We start from the raw sequence: 24,318 nt of genomic DNA, 5'->3' as shown, positions 1-24,318 counted from the left end.
TGCCTCTGATCATCGCGCCTGAGGATATTGCGGACCTGAATCCGTTTGACTGATAGCGTGCCAGGGGACTTTATGACCAGAGGTCTCGGATCAGGAACATTCCTTAATACCATGTTTTCGACTAGGATTTTAAATTGAGCCTATGCAAGTAAAACTACCCGTGAGATGACCGCATAATGGATGTTCTGTAATCTGTCAACTATTATTTGAACGTTTAAACTCTCTCGCTTCTAACCACGTCCTCTGTAAGTAGCTTATGCAAAGTGGGGGGCTGATATTTTGATAATTACAGAAGTTGGCGAAACTGACATCTTATCCCTTACATCATATTATCTAACTTTGTCCAAGTTAAAATGGGCGTGCTATGGTAAAACGTACCTGGACTCGGAACGAAGCGGGAGTAATCATTTCGGTCGAGTCTCCATAATTCCTCACTCTCTTTATGAGACTACAGACCAACGTGAGCTGTCAGTCGACGCCGCAAGGGAGGAATCACCAACACTGAAACGACGTCCTACTTTCTCTGAGCGTCTCTTTCCCAAGGAGAAGATGTGACTAACGCAGAACACCTCACGCACCGCAAAACTGGATTCAGATAACTGTTTAATGTGACCGCTGATGTTGGGAAAGTGGGAACTGGGAAAACATCGATTATGGATTCAATTGATGACTGAAATGTACAGGCGCTAGTTGAACGTGATGATTAATCGGAGGTGTAACAATGTGCCCGACCCGGAATCGCCACTGTCACTGTTGCCATGGGATTAATTGTGTATGTATATATTTTTTCTGGAGAGTTTTCAGGCTTGAAAACACCATCAAGCAGCTCCACGGCAAATTTGTATTCTGTTAAATGTGTTGTGAAACACTAAATAATTTTATGTCGGATCAGAAAGGTATGCCAAATCTATTTCAAATGGGCAATTATGTTAATATTCATAACCGCAGTCATTTTTTGAGAAACTTCTTACGGTATTTGATTTGTTTGCTGTTTCATGCGGATTTAGCGTTGCTTTGAATGAATATATAACACAGGGTTAGTGTGGCCAGTAACAATGATTGTGGTGGTAATGTAAGTGTGCATGTCTGAGGGACTCCGTTAGTTTAATCTGAAAAAAGTACAGGACTTAACTTTTGAATTGTACTGTTTTGTTAGACTTTTTAGACCACATTTCTGTCTTGACGCTGGCCCACAGTGTGCGTTTATGGATGGCTGGTGGTGACGCCAGAGGCGAGTTGGCGAGGAACATACCTAAAAGCATTATGTTTTTATGCAACACCAGTGCAGTAAAGGACTGGAGCTATTTCCTCTCTCAAATTCTACCACTCGTCAACAAATCGACGGGATTCATTCATCAAAGTATTGATAAAGTGGAAGCAGTCACTAGTACCATGGTGACGGCCCTGGAGCCCGACCTAAGCAGTATGGGTGCCAGCCACCCGCCTATGAACTCGAACCATACCTCTGGAACGGAGCACGTTTTCCAGTACTCCTACTCCGATACCGACCTGCTTTACACGGACTACAGAACGCCACCGAGGGACTCCATCCCTTTGCCGAAAGCTGTGCTCTACCTGGTGATGGCAGCGTTGGTTGTGGTCGCTGTGGCTTACGCCATCGTTGGACACCTAATTAAGGACCTGGTTCATGATTTTGTGGGTGAGTATAAAGCATAAAGTTGTGGTGTACACCAAACTGCGATCTACTCATTTTTTTTAGTAATAAATTTGTCATTGGTGTTTTCAGGTTATGTTTATCTCAAATTTCCTGGCGAATTAATAATGTTTATTTTAAATTAAAGTGCGTTTGGATTTAATATTGTTTTTGTCGGGACAGCCTAGTTTGACCTCAGTAACAACCTTATTTTAAAAAATCAGTTTTTGGGGAAAAATCACTTAAATCAGTTTACTTGTATGGAAGAAGTGAATCAGTAAGCTTTTCTTTTTAGAAACCACAGGCCACAAATGAAGGAAGCACAGTATAGATCAAGAGTCATTTGGACCTATAAAACAAAAATATATCTTTTGTAAAAATGTATTAATTTTGTTCATTACGTTGCCTTGAACTCCGGACCTAGTCCAACAACTACTGGTAAGAAAACAAAAAAAAAAAAACAGAGGGACTGAAAATCATTTAAATGGTTGAAGAAGGGTGGAAAAGTGTGAAACGCTCTTAATCACAATTAGTTAGTTCCACAAGCCATCCTTGTATTTAACAGACCTGTGCAGAACCAATTAAAACAGGGAAATGGGAATAGTGAATCAGATGAGGAGAATTTGCAGCACTAATAGAAGATGCTGCACTGACATTTTCAACACACCTGATGTTCAGCTGAACTGGCGAAGCAGCTAGTAATATCAAGCAGCAGAGTATGATGACAAGCACTTAAGAATACACCAGAGATTTGTCCCCAAAGTTAAGCTCTCAAAATACCAAAATATCCTCACATACTCTTTTCTTCCCCTTTTCTTCCCCTGTTAGTGGCAGTTGAGGAGCTGAAGGTGTAAATGTGAGGCCTGTCTTATTGATGTTATTTTAGTATTGTTGTCCTTTTGGCCCCATCAGGGGGCAAAACAGTCTCCGTGAGGGGGGAAAAACAGGTCTGACAGGGGGACAAAATCTTTTCACAGCCTCCCTATCTTTTTCATTCATTTGGGTTAACTAAAGGATAGATTTAGAGTAACATAACTATAGTTGACACTGAATAACAGAATACCACCATACTACCATATATATACATATATATATGTGCGTGTGTGTGTGGCTGCCAAGTGCAACATTTGGAAAATGCAACACAGTAAGTACATCTTACCCTCGACTCCTGTGTGCTGTTGACATGTTGACATGATTGATTGTCTGTAGTTCAACTTCAACTTGAGCAGCACGACAAGCAATTACCATAATGAGTGTTAAGTTGTGAAAAACAGTTAGGTATCATGCTCAGTAATTTACATATATTTGCATGGAAGATGCCCTTATTCACAGTCACTTCTATCAAAGCTGCCAGTGTTTCTATCACTGTCGTACGTAATTGAAGCACTTAATGTAAATGTGTTTCTCAAGGGTCCTGTAACTACTGTGGCGTTACTATGTGCTCTGATCTTAATGTCTCTTGACAAAGTGTTTTCTTTTTCCGTGTCTGCCAAGGTGCTGGTTGCACATCTCTGCCAGGGATCGTGAATAAACTGAAATTCGTAGAATTTTCAATGGTTAATCTTTATTTAAGAATGTTTAAGATGCTCAGAAGATGAGAGTTATATAAATGATAATTTGAGGTAAATATCAAAATTCCAGAGACTTTAATAAATATTGTCATATCAAATATTTCTGCACATCTTGCACTGCTGAAATATACACTGCAATATGAATATGTAAAAAGTGGTGGTAAGGTTGTTTTCTGCCATGGCAAGTTGTAATGTGAGAATGTTTTTGTTTGTGAACACTGTTCAGACCCTGTTCTTCCAATAATCAGTGTGTATCATTAATGCAAACACATTTCATAAATAGGTGGGAGGGTTGTAAATAGGTAGTGTTACAACCTTTTATCTTAAAAAACAATTTTGTGTGTGAGTATGTGTGTGTGTTAGTTTTAGCTAACTGAAAGTACACTATGTTTGTGTGTGTCTTTGTGAGAGCATCCCTGCACTTGGCTTTGTTAGAGTAACAGTAAAGTGCCACATAGACAGCGTGGAATTTCACATGCAAATGAATACTGTAAGTGAACGGACTGCGTGTGACCACCCACCTCCTCTGAGGTCTTTGACAACTCCAGCAGAGACCCTGATCACTGCCCTCCACCAGCAGCACTCTCACCAAGGTCATTCTTTTCTGCAGGTATACGAGGCATCTGATGGAAGGCTAGTGCTCTCTAGTGGGTGGGCATAGAACAGCTTAAACATTTTTGCAAAGAGTAATTCAAGAGAATTTAATGTAAATTTAGGAGCGATTAGATGATTGAGAGACATCTGAACAGACTCTGAGCTGGAAGTGCTTCTGCCAATTATTAACTGTAATATTTAAAGCTCAGTATTTTTAATATATTTTTTCTGCAATAAAAGAACAGATTATAAGGTGTAGGTACATAATGTGTAGTACAATGTTTAGATAAGATAACCTGATTCACTTAAAATGCAGGAAAATACTGGCATGAACATACTGACAAAGTGAGAAAAAAATGGGAAGTAGTGACGAACTGGACATTTTTCTTGATGCTAATAGAGAGAGAGAAAAAAGTCATCCTTCATATTATTAGGATTAAATGCCATAGCGCAGTGGTTCTCAGCTGCTGTCCTGAGGGCCCCCTGTCCTGCACGTCTTTGTTTTAACTCTTCGTTATCACAGTTAATTGAGTTAATCAAGGGCTTGATGATTAATTGATCAGTGGAATCAGGTGTATCAGTCCTGAGCTACTGAAGAGTTAAGACAAAGACATGCAGGACAGGGGGCATGTCTAATAGCATGTTAATCATTTACTTATTTTTTTAAAGAAAAAAAAATCTAGGTAATTTATTTTATGAAATTAGGACATACCCAGTATTATTCACGATGAACTTACTCAATCATGACTGTATCAAATTATGAAAATCTCTGTAAGTTTTAAAGGTAATAATTTATTTTTTCTATCATGCGACATCAACCGTCATATAGTGAACAGTGAGGGTCACAACATTTTTTTTTATTCTGTAGGGGAAAAAAGAGGCTTATATATATGACTTACAACATCCAGTCATGCAGCATGTACTATACCACACGCACACACTGAGAAAACTGGCTTAAGATAAAAAATGATCACATTTCAGTTTGTTCAGTAATGATGTATGTCACAAGGGCAGACAATTCATGACCAAGTCATTACTTGTGGAAATGCAGCAGTGATCAAACATGACTGACAATGGACCCTTTACTAAATCCTCACCACAAAACGCCCAGACAGACTGCCATGTTTTCCTCAAATGCAAGCTGCATATACTCTGGACCATCTTGCATTCAGAGTCAAATGTGATTTCACGGAGTGCTTTAAAATGTACTAGGATTTACTGATAAGTATGACTGACCAAACAAACAAAAATTAGAGCAGCAGTGTGTTTTCATCTTCATATTCCTACAAATGCCATGTGCATTACTGTTAACTGAATGACAAAAAAGGTCACAGCTGTTAGTAACTGAATGATAATCAGAGTTACTGGTGTTCTGTTTGGGAGGACAGAGAAAGATTACACTGTTGGGGGAAATTTGTTGAGTCATCGATATAGAGAAACCATTGAACATATCATTTATATTTGTATTTGATCTCAGTTTAACAAGGGCTGAGATAAGACATTTCAGTCTGACTAGCATTCTGGGAAACAGCTTTGAACCATGCTTCGAAAAAATAAATCTCTGGACCGAGAAAAGAGCGAATCTTAGAGGCTGGGTTTTACATTAACATTAGCATTATTTAGTTATCGTTTGGTAAAATCATTAAAAGTGTAGAAGTAAAATTATTCATGGCTAAATTGTCTGGTAAAAGAACGCACATGTGCAAAATAATGTGTTTGATTCATTCAAGAGAAAGGAAAAACAAATTAATGAGGTAGGACTTGAAAGATATGTAAGATATATATTTCCTGTGTTAGAAATCCAGAAATCAGTTCTTGGGAATGAGCCTGTTTTTCCTAATATTTTTCTAATGCAAAAATGCTTGTGGCTCTATCTTACATATGTGCATTGATGATTTTAAGTGACTGTTTACGGACATGTATCTGTACAACCATTTTCCCTGTAAATTAAAATCAGTAATGTTGTTCTGCAGCAAATTTCCCCACTGGAAATCTGCTTGAGATTTTTGACTGTAATTTAACTGTAACTGGCCTGAGGAGTTTGGTTAACTGTAAAGTTATTAAAGGTGAACATTTTCTGTGATCACTATTTATAGTATGAGTGAAAAAGACAATGACTGTTTTAATAGGATAACCACCTGTCTATTACTGTCTATCAAAATCTATTTTGCAGAGAGTGGACTTTATTACAGTTCTGCAACTTAAATTCCCATTATCTAAGACAGACAAAGAGGGCATCTTGGCCAGTGTACTTAGATGAGTGAGTTTAATTTAAATGAGCTAATTAAATCTGAAAGAAATAAAGAGTGAACCAATGAAGTTATTTTTAAACAGTCACAAACTCTATATCTGTACATTTGCCATTTTGTAGGAAATGTTAAACAGATGTTAAACTTTGCTGTTAAAAAAATGGTTTAAACACGATGACAACTTTCACTGAGTAAAGTCTGTCTCTCTCTTTTTCCCTCTATGTCTTCCTCTCTTTAGAATGGGCGCTTGGCCCACGTTCCACAAACCGCCACAGTAAGAGTGAAGTTAACTGCATTACTAGCAGTATGAATGAGATGACTGAAGTGTCCCGACCTCCAGAAACAAACTACATTACCCATAACCAGACTAACTGCCTGAGCAGCGTAAAGCCAGATGAACTTGTAGTCACCATCGATGAAGCATCAGAACTACCTCAAGTCTACAGCGGGACCTAATCAAAGCTTGGATTGGATGTTACCTACAATCAGTCTGTTTTAAAAGAAAGGTAAAAGCAGCTAGAAGGCTTGACTTTCTTTTTCCAAGCAACAAAAGATTGGCGTATTGTGAACCAACACCACAAGCAGTGTTCATATGGCTGTCAACAGTTGGAGTGCAGAAACATCCCCGAGATGAAGATGAGATGACGATGTATGGACTCCACTTGACTGACACTCATTTGTGAACAAAAGGACATTTAGTTCATTCAAGAGAATAAAGTCTGAATTAAACACAGATACCAAATACTGGACAAGATTTTACTGTGACCATATCACCAACCTGTTTGTTAACTAAGCAGTTTGTTTTGGACTCTCTAGGGAAGTTCTGTGACATGTCCCTCTTCATAGTGGTTGTCGTGACATGTCGTGTTTTTTTTTTTTTCAGAGCCTCAGCCTTTCACCAATATGTTCTGGGGTGCAAAAGTTTTCCTCTTCTTCTTCTTCTTTTTTTTTTTTTAAATACTATTTCCATCATTGTGACAATCCACTATGTTTTACGATGTACAGCACAATCTTATCAGTTATGCATTGTGTGCTATGACAGTGATCTTAGCATTACTCAATTTTAATGTCTCTGCACCGTTTCAGGACTAATCTGTAACTGGATATTGTGGACTTCACAAGTGAATACCTTCTTTAATCTCTGTTTTTTTTTTGTTCGTCATCCATATGAAGATTTCCTGATTTTTCACAGATCTGAGAAGCTGAAGGAGGAGCCATGTTTTGATGTGCATTGCATGCGCAACATGGAAACATTCTAGTAGTTAACATTATCTTAACATCCTAATTCATTTTAGTGGCAGCAGTGCTAAGGCTAAAAACATCCTAAACTTAAGGAGTACTTCAATTAAAATTCTTTCTCAGCCATGTCCAGACAAATATTTCAGATACACAATTGTAACTGAAATATACTGGGCTGTTAAATTAATTTCATTATTCCATCTCAACATGGGGATGTAGCTATTTCCTTTTAAGGCTTTACCCAAATGCTAACGCTATCCTGCCTCAACCCGCTGAACACGGTTGTGACCTGCTTTCTTTGCCTCTATTGTGTTGCTTATTTACATTTCCTACCATTTTTCTTAAAGTTAGAAAGTCCAATTACCAATGATCTCTTGGGAGTCTAGCCCCTACATAACAATTCCCTTAGTAAAAGCAAATGAGGCTAACACATGCTGCTTCTTCAGTCAAGATGAGTGAGGCTAAAACACACACACACACACACACACACACACACACACACAAAGAGAGCTTCAGTGCTATCAGCGTGACAGTATCTACAAGACAGTCGTAGCACCTGACTGTCAATGACTACCAACAGGCTAAGATGACGCAGAACTCTGTTTGACCCAGGATAAACATGGTCATGTGAGCTCCCCTGGACACACCACGACAGTCAGCATCAGTGCAATTACTGAGATTCAAATAGTGAATCCTAGATGCAGGATACACTGTCTGACACTCCCTTAACTAGGTGCACCACTTGCAGCCTAACTTAAATATTGTTTGGAAGTTGAAGGTGTCTGTGAGCAATTGTTTTTTGTTTAGGTGCTGCAGCTTTGTGTACCATGGCAGTTTGCAGCGTTGTTTACTGAGGCAGTTTGCTGAAATATTGGTGGATAATTTTAGCAGGGTTGTCAAAAGGGCTTTTACATAGGAAGAGACCTGGTCATCAAGATGCAACAAGGTCTGGTATACAACTATTTCTGGGCAGATACATATAGCCTGATTTCAAGCTATACATTCAAAGTATCTAACACACTGGATTAAAAAAGACTGAATTGCATCACGTTAAAATATAAGGAATGATTTAAGATCTTAAATGAGCAATGACAATGGCATTAAAAGCAGAGCACCATTACAATAACACTAGTGCTAAATAATTTATTTAATTTCACATTACGAACACGGATGTCAGACACATTTTACTCAGCACTTTTCTCTTGTCAAATTACTAGTCCAATTTAAACACTTACTTCACTGTTCCTGCTAAGACAAGGTTGTGACAACCTTGTCACGCAACAGGCAACCCAGCTCCTAGTCCAAGCGCTTGTCATCTCCCGCCTGGACTACTGCAACGTTCTACTGGCTGGCTTGCCCATTATCTAAGCTGCTTATAATTAGGGTTACAGGGGGTGCTTGAGCGAGAGGTGGGGAAACACCCTGGACAGGTCACCAGTCCATTGCAGGGCAGACGCACAGACAAACACATTTACACAGAGTATCTCCATTTCACCTGCATGGCTTTAGGGGGAAACCAGAGCTCCCAGAGGAAACCCATGCAGACATAGGGAGAACATGCAAACTCCATACAGAAAGGACCCAGACTGCCCAGCCAGGAATCGAACCTGGGACCTTCTTACTGTGAGGCGACAGTGCTACCCATTGCGCTGGTGTACGCCTCTTTCTTCTCAAATTTTGAAAAAGAAAAAAAAACAAACATCAAACATCATCCACATGACTTCAGCTAACTCTGTGTGCTTTTAAACGTTGAGCCCCTTCTGTTTGGGAAGAGTGTGTCAGTCTCACTATTTTGTTTTAGCCTTAGCATTGACATTACAGGGCAGAATCTTTTGTGATGTTTCTGGTCTTTGTATCTGCAGACTGATGTGGGACATTAGGAAAACTGTTAGACTGCCTCTCAAACATTAAATTAAATCACATATCAAGTCTTCATAAAAAGTAAACAACTGAAAGACCCTGTTCTCAATTAGGAAAGGCTATTCTGTGTGGAAATAAACAACTTTTCCTTATTATACATAGTGCCCCTTAAAGAGCAAACAAGGATCAGAGAGCTCAACTTGGGGGGCGCTGTTGCATTAAAGGAAAGCAAAAGAGATAGATGTTTCATAACTTAAAAAGGGTCATTTTTTAGTTTAATGGTATCACCCAGCACTCTGACATTGACTACCACGAAAAGAATAGATCATTCATGTAGCATGTTTGCTGTTATGTGTATATTATTTTAAAAAATGAGTTGGACTACAATTACCTCATGATCAAGGGCTGTATGTTCGTGTTGTCAAAGATGTGGTCTTAGTCGTATAAGAGAACAGAAGGGTTGGGTCTGGCAACTAATACCAGCTGAAACCTGTGCTAAATAAACTATTTAAGAAAAATATTTGAAGAAATTTTTAAGCACTGCCGTTAGAAACAACAATTGAATAAATTTACTTGTACGCAGTGGTGGAAAAGGCCGATTTTACTGTTGAGTCCCTTCATGGAAACCAAGCACCGACTGAAAGTGAGTAGGATAATATATGAAAGGATGTATGGAATATGGAAATATAAAGGACTGTAATCACAACTCAAAAAAAGATAAGAGAAATGACCATTTCGATGGGAGTGATACACTTGAAGTCACATATATTTTTCAAAAATCTAAATTTACATTCATTCACGTTGCACTTCTGTAACTTCTGTCACCATCTTGAAACAGGTTATGCGTTCCCCTCTGTAAAACATGACAGAATAGAGCAGAAACTTAGTAGAACAAAATGGAAACTTAATTAAATCAAGGACCACATGGCTTTTTCCTGCACTTCACACAGCAGTTTAAGCACATCAAAATATCAACCAAACTATTAGGACTTTTTAAAGACATACAAAATCCGCGACTGAGTACAGAGCACGATTAAGTCATCTTGCTTGCCTGTAGTTGTGAGGACAACCTTACACGCCAAGCGCCAGAACAGTTCATCAAGTACGGCCAATTTCTGCACAGAGACAGGACGAGATAGCTGTCATGTCAGTGCACGTACAATGGTGAGCCGATCAATTCAGCCAATCATTTTTATTACGCTCTGTGACTCAGCATTTGCAGGAAAGTTTGCTTTCGTTGCCTTGAAACGAGTCAAATGTGTCCGAACCCAAACGCTCGGGGTCTTTCCTTCTTCTTTCTTTCTTTCTTTCTTTCTTTCTTTCTTTTTTTTTTTTATAATACAATTTCTTTACAATTTATTTAGAAATGAAATAATTGACTCACTTCTGATCATTCAAAGGCGGAACTCCTCAACTCGTATTTTAGGCTACTTCGCAAATGCCGCTGAATTTCATTCATTTTTTACACGTTTATGTGTCAGAATAAATCATGTTGAATTTTGAGGCTGTAAAAGTCATTCAGAGAGGATATCCTTTAAAAGTGGCTAAGCTATGTGTTTGACTCAAGTGTGCTGAGTGTATTTGGAGTATGAGGGACAGAGGGACTTACACCATATCACGGTAGTTCTCTCTGTTTCTGTTATTGCTTCTTAATCTTAAACCTGACCCATGTCTCGTCCCGTGATCACATTTTACCTACATCTTTTTGTGCCAGAAAGATCGAGGAGATTAAGCAAATTGCGTATAGATCATATAAGTTATGTAATTAATTGCTTGAGGATAATTCTATCTCAGAGTTCTAAAATGACATGGTACGTTGCGGATTGTTAGACTCAGTGAAAACGGGCTTGCTGAAATTTGTCGCAGTTTTTTGTTATCTTTACACGGCCAATAAACATCTTAAAAAGCACGTATAGGCTTGCATCATCTATAAGATCACGTGTTCTGTAAAAAATGTAACTGTATGGGGCTGCATCATGTTACATGATCAACTGAAGTGTTATAAAATCAGTTTGTACACAGTAACTTTTGAATAATGATCAGACATTCAGTAACTTAATATTACATTAATTTAACAACATTTTCAATAGAGTTTAATGGAACATTTGGGGGAAAATGATAAAAAAAAATGTATTGCAAAATGTGTATTGATACCAAGTTCAAAAGTTTGAATGATTTTCTGTTACCAATGCAAGTGAATTATGGTGCATGCATATGCCTGGTAATTGTGGCTTTACCTTGGGGGTCTGAGTCCAGATCCTATCAACTTTCCCCAGCCTCATAAAATTGCTAGTTTTGCATGAGTTTCTAAGTCACTGGGAGGTGGTAGGTGAATTCCTTCAGATTCTGCACTCGGACAGCAAAATGGCCAAAGACTCACCTCATTTCTTCTGGATCTCTCTGTCATTTCTCCATGATTTTCCTGTTTCCTCACTACCTAATGCATACTAATGTAAACTATAGTAACATCCTGGTCTAGCCGATTAAGTCTTAGGTCTATCTATTTCAGCCAAATGGAGTTTTTTCTCTTGCAATTGTCACATTAGGTACTGTCCAAAAATGCTCTGCCTGAAACTTCATTAAGAATAACATCACATGTCTCTTTACATGCCAAAGTTGCACAGAGGCTACACTGGTTTTGGATGAGGGAATCTACCAAATACATTACGTGACATTACTCTACTGATATAACATGTTAAATGACTGATTTAACAGATGTGATCCCATTGAAACTGGTTTCCTTGAATCTGATTGGACAAAAATGTAAGGAATCCTTGCCAGAAATCTTTTGTAACACCCTTGTGCAAACACGTTACGTAAGCTCATTCATATAAAGGCAGGAGAGATGAGTTTCTCTGAGGTCTTTTGAGGTAACTGGCTGTGTTGAACTATCGCATGACAGGATAGGGTTTATGCTACCATAAATCTGCAGAGCATGTGAGTACACTGTTATGATTCTCTTTGAGTTTTTACCTTTCCTACAAAATGTCAGTGATTTTCTAAATAATATACACTGGCTTCCCCAGGAACCGTTGAAACTAGAAAGTGTCTCTTTGTAAGTGTATTCAGTATGAGGGGAGGTATTATGTATGAGAGGGAGAGAGAGAGAGAGACAGAGAGAGCGCAACTAAGAGAAAGTCAGTTTGTTTCCTAATTCTGAGAACTGATATGCACATATTCCAAAGACTGGGTCAGTTTGCTGTTGTACACTGTGACATTGAAAACAGCTGATTATCTTGGTTATTAGAACTGATGAAGTGTGCTTTAACAGAAACAGGAAAGAGTCCATTACCATTATCTTTCGAGCAAGTTTAGGAGAGATGAGAATTAGCTCATATTAGCATTGAGATGAAATTTTCTTCGATTTGAGGATGCTTGGACTTACAGTGTGGTGATTAGCATTTATGATGGACAAGATGTCTTTGCTGTCTCAACTTCAAAAGGACTTATGCAGGCAATCTTTATTAAAACGTAATGAGTATACATGAAAGTTAAACTTTGTCAAATACATCAGAATCAGAGTCGTGTTACTCACCAGAAGTACAGGGTACACAGGAATTTGACTCGGCAGTCAGAGCAAGAATATACCGCACACCATACCGTACAAACACACACACACACACACACACAAAAGAAGCAGTCTTTCAGGAGTGCAGAAAAGCTGAAGCACCCAGGGGTGGTGGCAAACATTAGTAGCTCTGGCAAAATGTTTGTTTCTTTTTTTTTTGTTTGTTTGTTTGTTTTTCTTTTTTCATGCAGTTAAATGAAATTCCTGGCCTTGAATACGCATAACACTTTACACAGCACAGGAAGAGAGGAAGAGAGAGGGAAGCAAGGAGGCGAGCTCCTGTGTGAGCTTACATCTGTGTGTTTATTACAACTGTACTGTAAAAACTTACAGTATGTCACACATAAGACCTTCACTAGTGCAGCACCTGATTCAATAGAAATGCTTTCAGATATAGCTCTGAATGATCAGATTCAATCCATGTAAGATGTATGAACAAACAAGTAGAATAAAATCTTTAATGTAATGTTGCAGTGAGTGTACAAAAACCACTAAAATAATGGACCCAAAGACAGCAAGCCAAGATAACCATTCCAAATAGACATTTCTATTTCTCTCTCTCTCTCTCACTCTCTTTCTCTCTCTCTCTCTCTTTCTCTCTCTCTCTCTCTCCCTCTCTCTCTCTCTCTCTCTCTCTCTCTATCAACATATCAGTCTGTCACAGAAGCTGTATTTCCATATAAGGCCGTATTGCTCACAGTGGTCATGTCCTCTGCGATCTCTGCCCTGTCTCATGCCACTGGTCAGTGGATTGACACACAAGGCGTCCTTTTGTTTTTATTTGTTCTGCTGCTTGTGAAGTACATCAATGATATTTGGCCGAGGAACATCCCTCCTGGTCCTCTCCCTCTGCCAATCGTCGGGAACTTGCTGGACGTCGGCTTTAAAGACCCTACCGGTTCCTTTAAAAAGGTACATTGAATTGACTCACAGCGCCATCACTAGGTTTGTCCAGGCCTCACTGTCACCCATGAATTGTCTCATCCTTTCTCTTGGTCTTTGGTGAAGCTTGAGAGGTTTAACTATACCACCATTCTGTCGTCCTTGTTTTGTCCTAGCTGGTATTTAAAAAGCAAGGAAATGTTTAACTACGATGCTGGCTTAAATGTTTTAATAACATTCTGCAGAAGTTTTAATTAAACACATAACCATGATGCATTTCAGCTTACAGAAAAATATGGAGATGTGATCACATTGCAAATGGGACCAAATCGGATCATAGTGTTCAGCGGCACCAAGATATTTAAGGAGGCGTTTGTGGAGCAGGCAGACATCTTTACGAACCGACCCCCCTTTCCTCTCAATAAGAAGCTTGGCAATGGCTTAGGTACAGGTTCAGCTGACATCAACACTAATCTGTAGCATCATTATCATATCTCAGGACACTGCTGACAGGATCTATGGTTTGATTAGTCAGCATTATGTACCTGGTTAAAATGAAAAACACAAATATATTATCTGTTATTTCTTCAGAGATTTCTCCTGCCATGTATAGGTTCCCTTACAGTGAGAAACTGGATTAATCTGAGAATATTACAAATATTTTGTGATATGGCCATCCCCAAAGGCCCTCTGTTTATTTGCACTGTGTCAAATATACAAAAAGCACAACAGCATGAAGAATATGACGTAATCTTAATTGACACACAAGATACACAAGAGAGATACTAAACACAAGACTCCTTCAGACATTTGTCTTTTGTTGGTGTTTTTGTGTTTATTCTTGGTTTTTGTCTCGTTTTTTGTTTTGTTTTTTACCTGGCATTTCCAGGCCTCATCTTGTCTAGTGGGCACATGTGGAAGCAGCAGAGACGTTTCGCACTCTTCACCCTAAAGCACTTTGGTGTGGGAAAGAAAACCCTGGAGAACTCCATTCTGCAGGAGGCTCGCTATCTTTCTGATGTCCTGGAGGCCAAAAAAGGTTAGGGAGGGTCTGGACCACCAATGCATTATGACTCCCTACGGACTGCATGGTTTCTGCTCCATTGCAAGTGGCACTCCATGTAACAACACACTCATGTAGTGCCTCTGAATGAACTCAGGTCTTTTGGATGCACCAAAACAGAGAGTCATCAGCCATTGCGAAATGTGGAGAAAACATGTGCCTCTGTCGTGTTTTCGTCCCCACTGTAAGGTGCAGGAGTTCTGTAACTGCTGTTTATGTTGGTCTGTATTTGAGCAGTCAGAGGCAGAATAAACCTAAAATTTGTAGAGTAAGGACTTATTCAGTACGCCAGGTCTTGCTCAAAGTCAAGTTGACATGTTTTCTAGAGACAGGCTTTATGAACTAATAAGCTTATTAACACAAAGCTCATCGAATTTGGAAAAAGGAGCACTGGTTTCTTAAGGAAAATATTAAATGTAGTCTTAGTTTAAATGCCATTTTGAATAGAGAATTTCTGCTCAGAATCCAATTTAGTTCACAACTACACGTAATTCTTGTCTCAGCAGCAAGAAGTTTTACAACAGAGCTGCCTAATCTGAGCTTGAATAGAACTTGATGTGCAAAATGTTTGCCTGCAGTACCATCTACTGGTGAACATTTCAAACTACAGTTCCATGTTTCATTTGTCCTATGGGGGAACATTGAACCACAAATGCACAATTTATTTCTGACAAAAACAAAGAAGTCAGGTTAACTAAGAAGTAAAAGGAAATAGTTATTATACCTAATGTGTACCATGGTTCATGATATAACCCTCCTTAATAAACAGTAATAACCAAGGAATGCATTCTTCAATGGTTTTGGAGTCACTTAAAGGATTTCATTTGTCAGTGTGTTTATGCATAATTTGCATTCTCTTTGAGATGAAACAATTATCACTCTGCCCCTAAATTTTTCTTTTTCTTTTTTAATTTTTTGTTTTAATTCTTTTTCAAGGTTTACCATTTGATCCACACCAGACCTTAACCAATGCAGTGGCCAACATAATCTGCTCCCTGGTATTTGGCCACAGGTATGAATATGACGATCACTTCTTCCACCAGACGTTGCAGTATTCCAATGAGGTGTTTCAGCTCCCTGCCACAACCTGCGGTCGAGTAAGCAAATCATTTTTATAGTTTGGAATGTGTCGTTTTTTTAACAAGTCCCGCCCCCCCCCCCCCCCCCCTCATTTATAAATAATGACCTTGAATGCTTTGAATACTTTACCTTGAGTACTTTCTACCAATGTGATATAGATATAATATAGATACAGTCTGCATTAATACTTGTTTGTACCCTGCCTGGCTTGGAGATCCCTTTGGATAAGAGTGTCTGCTAAATGAATAGTTGTAAATATAAATGTAATAATCATTCCACATGTACTTCATGAATCAGAAGCATTTATTTAGATCTTAACTTTAACTTCAGATCTGATGCCGAGTTTTTATATGTGTCTCTTTCCCTCTCGGTCCCTTCCTTTCTGTCCTCTACCCAACCCTCCTTACTCAGTTGTATAACTCATTTCCCACCATCATGTCCATCTTACCTGGCAAACACAAGAGAGCCTTTGAGAACCTGAAAAAGGTTAAAAGTTTCATTCTGGATGAAATCAGGAAACACAAGGAGGACAGGAATCCTTCCAACCCAAGGGATTACATTGACTGTTACTTGAATGAAATTGAGACGGTGGGCATACAAATTTGAACGTATCACCATACTACTTCATAGCACAATACATGTGAAGATCAGATATTCATGTTGACAGTGTATAGAAGCTATGTTGTCTTTCTGTAGACTTTTATTTTAAATAAACGAGAATCACAGGCAAAAGGAGAAAACAATTTTTCTGTTGAGTGTTTCTTTGATTTCTGAACAGTGCAAACGTTCTTCAAACATGAATGCGCATGTTTTTGATTTTCTCAGTGTAAGGACAGCCAGGCTGAATTCACAGATGACAACCTTGTCTACTGTGTGATTGACCTGTTCGGTGCAGGCACAGAAACCACGGCTAACACGCTGAAATGGGGCTTGTTATTCATGGCCAAATATCCCTCAGTCCAAGGTAATGACAACGTCCACTCTCTTCTTCCTTTGCAAGCAACTAAGTAACATGTGATCAAAGTGTTTTTAACAAGATTAATACTGAGCAGTTAAACTTTAATTTCAGTGTGACAATCTGGTAATCTGATGCCATGTTTGACACACTGACCCTCTAAAGTGTAAGCCTGGAAAAGCAGTATTCACTGTTTTCATATTCACTGCCTTAGTCATGGCGAAGAGATCTAACCTTTCATGAGGTCTACATACCTGGCCGATAATTGTCATGAAAGTACAAGTGGAATCTAGAAAAGATGATGTTAAGCTTTACCCCAGTGCTTTTAGGGTTGAAATTCACAAAGCATCGATGAACCAGTATTTTAGAATCAGCTAATAAATCAGACAGAGGGATAGTTAATATATGCAAACAACAAAACTGCCAAGATATTCAGATAGTCAATGAATAACTCGAGTGAAAGAAATACGTAAAGAAATATTTTAAAATATGTACTGAATATGTATTTAACATACTTTATTCACTTCTCCGGGTCAGTGCCTTTGTTTTTGGTCCACAGAAGTTACAGATGCAACTCTAATATTTTATGATACCAGGACATTTAAAGCACACAAGTGTTAATTTTTTTCATTTTTTCCCCTCTTCAGCTAAAGTGTTTTTTTTTTTGCTATTTTTCGTGTTATTGCATTAACCATTGCATTAAGCAGAGCTGTGCTCTGTCTGTACAGAAAAAGTCCAGGCAGAGATTGATCAGATCATTGGACAATCCCGCCAGCCCACGATGGAAGACAGAATCAACTTGCCATACACTTATGCTGTCATTCACGAGATTCAACGCTTTGCCAACATAGTCACCTTCACACCGCCCAGGGTGGCCAACAAGGACACCACCATTGGAGGCTATCACATACCTAAAGTGAGGAACTTATATTCAGCTCCTCTGTAACACAGGATATATGTTTCAATAAGGCAGCAAAACAAATGAACTGTTTTTTTGAGGGCATGCAGTGCAGACAAGGTTTTTTTTGTTGTTGTTTTTGTTACACCTTATTTGAACCAGGCCACTGCAAGCTATGCAATCCACTCCATAGTTCACGAGTTAAATAATCAGACCTCTAACAGTCCCCTTAAAAACGTGTATTAGTTACACCATCTTCCTGCAGAATAACAAAGACCCTTAGATTAGGCATTATTTCATGGAAATCGAGCTCTCTGTTTATAAGGTCTTAGTTTCTTTGGTTTTCACACAGTCTCAACAGCTATATCTCTTGTTAATGCTAATATCTCTTTTTAACTACTGATGTTTATATTTATTGTAATGAGCTCTTGCTAATTTCTGTTTGGTTTTAAAGGACGTGTTGATTGTCCCTCTGCTGTCAACCATACTCCATGACAAGAATGACTATGCCACTCCAGACCAATTCAACCCTGCACATTTTCTGGATGAAAATGGACAGTTCAGAAAAAGAGAAAATTTCATTCCTTTTTCAATAGGTAAAGTAATGTTTTGTTTTTGCAACCATCTTTTAGCCTTAGTCACTTCAACCTATTCAGATATTAGTGACATAGTTAGGAACTAGGGGTAAGGCACCCAATTATTTTTTGTTATTTTTTCCTCAGTGGAGCTGTATGTTAGTATATAATTAGTATGTTTGTAGAGGTACAAGTTTCTGGTGTCACACATCTGCCGATGTTATGATCAAACAAGTGCGGGTACCACAATAACTCAATGAACTTTGGATAATTTATAAAAATTCAGAGTGTATCAGAGTGTGCTGCAGTACTGCATTGGCCCAAAACTCGGTCAGACGGCTCTGATTTTTTGAGGGACACCCTATCTCAGTAGATTTATATGTAGACTTCATATAATTTGTCATATAAGTTCTTAATAAACAGTGTCACATACATGTTTATCATCGTAAAAACAAGAACAAAAAAACCCCAAAACAAAAATCATGTTAAAAGGGCCTTCTGGAGTTTTTTTTTTTTTTTCAAAGGTGCATTTTTATCTGTATTTACGTATACTGCTATCGACTGAGGCGTTATCTGGAAAAAAAATTCTTTGACCCATTGTCACCGAATCACCAACGGGTAGGACGCAAGTGCGGAGTGGCAGAGTTTATTAACAAACTTATAGAAAAACAAACACAAACCAGAACGGGAGAAAGTATCAAACAAAACACTGTACTGAAACAAGTAAAGGACTAACAGAACTTGGTATAGCTAATAGACAAGAGATAACTCGGAGGAAACCAACAAATCAGGTACGTAACTATAGTTGCTTAGAATACACATGTAGCAAGTGTAGACTTCGCAGCTTGCCGTGAAAACAGAGAGGTTTAAGTAAGAGAGTGAATGAGTGCACGAAAGTGAAGACGGGTGCGGGAGATGAGTGAACAGACCGGTGATTAGAAAATCGGCGACGCTGATGGCTGAATGGCTGAAGTTGGCGGGGGAGGAGATGAGCTCGTTACACCCATCAACATGCAACTTGGTCAGAGAAAGTTGTTGCAAGACATAGACTGACTATGCGTGTTGAAGTTTCAGAGCCCTCTGCTGTTTGTTACATTAAGCTAAATTTCATACTATTTTAAAATTAATCTTGAGAAAAATAAAATAATAAATTAAAAGTAAACTGAGATTTTTGGAAATGCCACTTCGAGGTATAATTGCTGCTATTAGCTTTCCTTTAGTGTTTCTTTGCTTATTGCAATTAATTTAATTTTTTCCCCTGAAGAATACACTGTTTTTAATGGTCCATATCACTTGGTTAGTAACATTTCAGTCAGATTCCCATTATAAATGTATGAAGTATCTCTACACATCGTTTGGTATAAAATAATGAAATCACATGATCGCACGACATGACTTTTTTTCTCTGCAGGGAAGAGGAGTTGTCCAGGAGAGCAGCTGGCTAAGATGGAGCTCTTCCTCTTTTTCACTTGTTTGATGCAGAGGTTCACCGTTCATGCCCCAGAGGGCGAGGTTCTTGGATTGAAGAGGACCGTTGGTATCACCTCTGGCCCCTTGCCCTTCAATATCTGTGCTGTGCCACGATGAGGCGTACGTCATCATGACACACGGGATTAGGGATCCACAATGTAATCAAATGTCATTTTTTTTACTAATGCAAATTCACTCTCACCAGCTCAGTGCACAAAGGATGGCATAGTCTACTTGCATCCCCGTATTAATAATCATTCCAGAATGGTTCTTGTTCCATGTCCCGGACAATCTCCTTCCACAGAGAGGACTGACCCGAGAGAGGAATGCCCCTTGATACAATTAGGAACTTTTTAAAGTTTTAAAACAATCACAGCATAATACTTTCCTCTTAAAAACATTCACACAGTCAAAGGGAAAAAAAAATCTAGACGCCTCAAAAATCAATGGATGTTTAATCTTTAATATCTTTAATTGAATTCAATCAGAAGTCCAAACAAACCTAAATTTTAAGGTCTATAAAACAAAACAGACTGTAGAACATGATGTAGTGTACATGGCATGTGTGCAGTAATCTTACTGTGTACTAGCATTGAACATTTATGAACATTATCCGACAGTCAGTGCAACAGAGGCTCTCAGGAGATGATGACAGTGAGTGTGAAATTCTGTATAACAAGGGTGTCAACGATGTTTTCAAACAATGCAAACACCTTCTCTCACTCTGTCTCCAACATGCACACAAACACACACACACACACACACACTTTTTGGAGTGAACTTTTTGGAAAAAAACAAAACAAAAACCTTCATCTCTCCATCTGCTTCCTTAAGCCGTACACTTAAGAGCCACGACAATATTTAGGTTCTGTCTCTAAAATATTGTTTCAGCCCTTTCCCACATTTTTCAATGAAAATGCACACGCACAATGAAACCCATTTAACAAAACATCTTATTTTGTCATGATTAAGTTAACCTGGGCCTGAGCCTTTATTATGGCTTAATATGTGCTCACATACAGATTATAAGTGAAACAAAAAGAAAGAAAAAAAGCTCTCAGAATATCTGTAATGCAATAAACAATTTTATTCCACAGAATAATGATTTTGCTGCTGGTTGCCGTTTACATGTAGGTAGTGTACAAATAAGGGTCATGAACTAAGAACCTCTACAAATCTACTGAATTTTGATTGGCTATACAAGATCACAGAGACCTGACAGAAAAACCCATCAAAATCAATTACCTTATGACATAATCCTGTCAACAGTTTGTTGTTTATGGTGACGTCACCATAAATACCTGTTTAATGTTGCTGCCGATTGTTTTGTGTGTTTACGCAAAAAGGTATGTACTGGTTTTGATGGTATAACACCTTCGCTTCGTCAGTGATCCCAATATGAGAGAATTAAAAAGAAAAAAAAAAAGACCTTCAGTCACAGCATCGCCACTGTTGTGTCGAGCTCTCTGATTTAAACATTGACCCTGCTTCAGTTTTTTAGAACAAACACCGAGTGAATCAGAGAATACACATCCTTCTGTCCTCCCATCTCTGAGAGATAATATCATGGAGGCTACTGGGGCATTGTGGACGGAAAGACATTCTGAGATACATTTTGGATGGGGTGACAGATATGACGTGACATGTAAAGTATATTAAGGAAGAAAACAAAAACAGGTGAACATAAAACCACTCAGGTAATGATGGACGTACAGGATGAACAAAGTTATTGTAAAAGTAATCTGAACCAGTCGAATCATGTAATCAAATACGACTGAGAAAAGTCTTTCCCGTTTCAAATATTGCTTAGGGGACATGGTAAGCTATAAATTAAAAATGTTTTCGGGATTGGCATTGGGAGAGAGTGGATCAGGGTTATAAGAAGCCCCACTGATTTACAGTTGAATCAAACAGTAAAGAGTTTTACCATGTTCTGCTCATCTAAACTAGGATGTTTGATTTAGTGCAGAACTAGGTTTATGTTAAGAGTTTGCAATCCCATCAATATTCCACATTCAGAGTTTACATAATGGAACTGAGCCCCTTTTCTTTGAGGAAGGGGTGAAACTGTCTTTGTGTGGGTGGTAAGTTTGCTGCCCCAATAATAATAATAACAATAATAATAATAATAATAATAATAATAATTATTATAATGGTTAACGGAAAACCCCTCTGCCTAGCAGCCAGAGCTCAACCACGATCACCAGTCAGTGAAAATGGGGAAATAATGAAAACTACAAGGAAGCACACATCTGTTCCATTTCTTTTTCTCTTCTTCTGCTTTTTATCTTTTGAAAGAATGCAAATTTACTCTCCTAGCTATTAACATTAACAGTTTAGTTTGTAAACAGTTTGTCACACAGACTGGGTCCAAATTTCTGCATTTCAGAATCAAACAAAGCGTGCTATTGTTTCAAAGAAAAGAATGCACATATTTGAGTGTGCTGTTGAATTTAAAAGCACGCCAAGAAAGATTTTTTTTTAAATCTCTTTAACATCCCCAATTACACACCTACTCCCCAATCATTTGTTCAAAGGCTAAATTTGCTGAGTTAAGATCTGAAGCCGAGAGGACTTCTCGGTCTGCATTACAATTTCACACCTACCCAAATACACAAAGGATTAACAGGTAAACTCTTTAAACCATTCAAATATTTCCCAGTCGTAAATCCTGATGTGCCCCTTGCTCTCATTTCGGAATCATTTTGATAAGCTGTACCATGTGATATGATTTACCATATGAAACACTTTAATTTGTCAAAGTACCAAAATATTCCTGCAGATATCAGGCTATAGGAGCAGGTAGATAGATGATAAATACTGATAACTGAAGAATGACGGCAGATATTAGTTTGGGGGGAAAAAAAACTGTCAATAAATAGTGGCAGCGAATGGATGTTTCAAAAGAGAGTCGTGGTTGTTTGTCACGTTTGCATAGGCAGGCCGGCAGAAAAGAACTGAAGTATTTTTGCACTGGTCACTGAGAGGGACACAGGGGTAAAAACAATCAGGCTGTGAATGGAGGAGACTGTTTCCACATCACTTGCATGTCTTACACGCCTGAGAAGATTAACTCTTCCAAAGTTCAGAGAGTCAGTGTCAGAAATGTAGAAGTGGAGTGCTAAGGTTTTTTATAAAAAAAAGATAATGAGACAAAACTCATCTGCACAAAGCAATGTGGATTGACAAAACACCAGACACAAATTTGACCCCTTGGTGTGAAATGCATTTCAACGTGAATGTAAAAATACAAGAGGGTGTGCCAACCATCGATTCTTTGGACAGTAAACGGTGAGTAGCAAAACCGCACCAGTAAAAGAATGTTCTACACACTTAATACTGGCTTTGGTAAATATTAGGAGTTAATGTAGGACTGGACAAACAGAGGAAGGACATTGTCAAAACAGGAAGGAACAGGTGCTGTTAAACCCAGTACATTTGCTCTCTCTCTCTTTTTCTCTCCATCGCCCTACATTCTCTCAGTGCCATGACAACACATCTGTACCTATTTAAAACTCAAGTATTCCCTGTACCATTAACACATTATTTATATAGAGAATTTTAAGATCTGGGAGTGTCTGAATGCTTTTTAAAAAAATACATCTTTCTCTCACACATTCACAGAATCTTTTCATTCAAATATCTAAAATAGGAATGTTTCCCGAGTGCGTCTCCTGCGTCTCTGTAATCTGAATGAGCTGAAAGACAGACGATATTAACAGGAAGACTGTGTCACTGACTATGTTTACATGCACACAAATAAAGGGGGGAAAATCCACACAAAAAAATCAAGTCAGTACGCACCCATTTTTTTTTAGCCTTCAAAAAAAAAAAAAAAAAAAAAAAAGAAAAAAAGGCTAAAACCCAAGATTTTACGACTGGAAGCCTTCAACATTGCGATGCTTTGTTTGTTTGTTGAGCACGTCGTTTTTGGCTTGGCCTGACTACCGATGTCTCTGAAAGCTGATTATGACGCCGCGTCCTTGACTTTGTAGGAACTCCTCACAGTCACTTCCCAGCGCCTGGTGAGGGGCCACAGATTGTCGGCCTTTTAAAGTTTACCGTTTAGTTTTGATGCCACGAAGAGTCTGGAATGCCCCGCTACATTTGACAAGAAATCCTGAATAATGAAGCTTACGCTGGTTATGGCTATATTCTGGAAAAAAAAAAAAGCTGTTTTACATGTGCATCAAAACACAATCATTGGTAATATTGCTGTTTATATGATGGGTATTATAAATATAAGCCTTATGAGCCATCTGGGTTGTTGGATTATAGTATAGTGACAAATCACAAGATGCCCGAATGCTTCGCTGTACGAGTGTCAGGATAAACACAGCTATGAAGCAGTCAAACGCTCTCTGTAATCCTGAGTGGTTAGTCTGATTTGACGGGGTTAGAGTTAGTGGTTAGTTAAACTGATAGCCAACTATTACAATTGAGTACAAGTGTCTGGAGAACACGGTTGACGCCTATAACCAGCTGGATTCATAAGAAAAACTTCGGGAGCAACCACATAGCAGTCCAGTGCTAGGAGGAAGAAACAGGACCAACAGTATAAATGTGCATGTACATTCACAAACAAAAATCAATCATCCTATCTCAGGTGTGACCATGGAGCGTCCAGAATGCATAACTATTTGAAGTGATATCAGAACAA

General features: G+C 38.5%; 1 protein-coding gene across 5 annotated transcripts; it reads left to right on the top strand.

The window, feature by feature from the left end:
- Nucleotides 1–12,024: 12,024 nt before the first annotated feature.
- On the top strand, nt 12,025–20,757 carry LOC115822351 (cytochrome P450 2J6). 5 transcript variants are annotated; one of them, XM_030786151.1, is made up of 11 exons: nt 12,034–12,104; nt 12,927–13,032; nt 13,400–13,647; nt 13,900–14,062; nt 14,507–14,656; nt 15,617–15,777; nt 16,172–16,348; nt 16,586–16,724; nt 17,444–17,631; nt 18,068–18,209; nt 19,600–20,757. In XM_030786151.1, the coding sequence occupies exons 3-11, from the start codon at nt 13,441–13,443 to the stop codon at nt 19,773–19,775; spliced, it is 1,503 nt and encodes a 500-aa protein (XP_030642011.1). In that variant the 5' UTR covers nt 12,034–12,104; nt 12,927–13,032; nt 13,400–13,440; the 3' UTR covers nt 19,776–20,757. The 5 variants fall into 5 exon arrangements, with proteins under 5 accessions (XP_030642008.1, XP_030642009.1, XP_030642011.1 ...); XM_030786147.1 differs by having other exon boundaries at nt 13,390–13,647; XM_030786150.1 differs by having other exon boundaries at nt 12,927–13,067.
- The last annotated feature ends 3,561 nt before the right edge of the window (nt 20,758–24,318 follow it).

Source organism: Chanos chanos, chromosome 10 (assembly GCF_902362185.1).
Source record: "Chanos chanos chromosome 10, fChaCha1.1, whole genome shotgun sequence".
NCBI classification, from domain to species: Eukaryota; Metazoa; Chordata; class Actinopteri; order Gonorynchiformes; family Chanidae; genus Chanos; species Chanos chanos.
Note: the sequence above shows the minus strand (reverse complement) of the source record. Positions and strands in the feature narration are given on the sequence as shown.

Coding starts and splice junctions, on each gene's coding strand:
- LOC115822351 (XM_030786147.1), top strand. CDS start 12,931: ATGAAATTCCTGGCCTTGAATACGCATAACACTTTACACAGCACAGGA. Junction 15,778..16,171: donor CTGCCACAACCTGCGGTCGA/GTAAGCAAATCA, acceptor CTCCTTACTCAG/TTGTATAACTCATTTCCCAC. Junction 16,349..16,585: donor ACTTGAATGAAATTGAGACG/GTGGGCATACAA, acceptor TGATTTTCTCAG/TGTAAGGACAGCCAGGCTGA.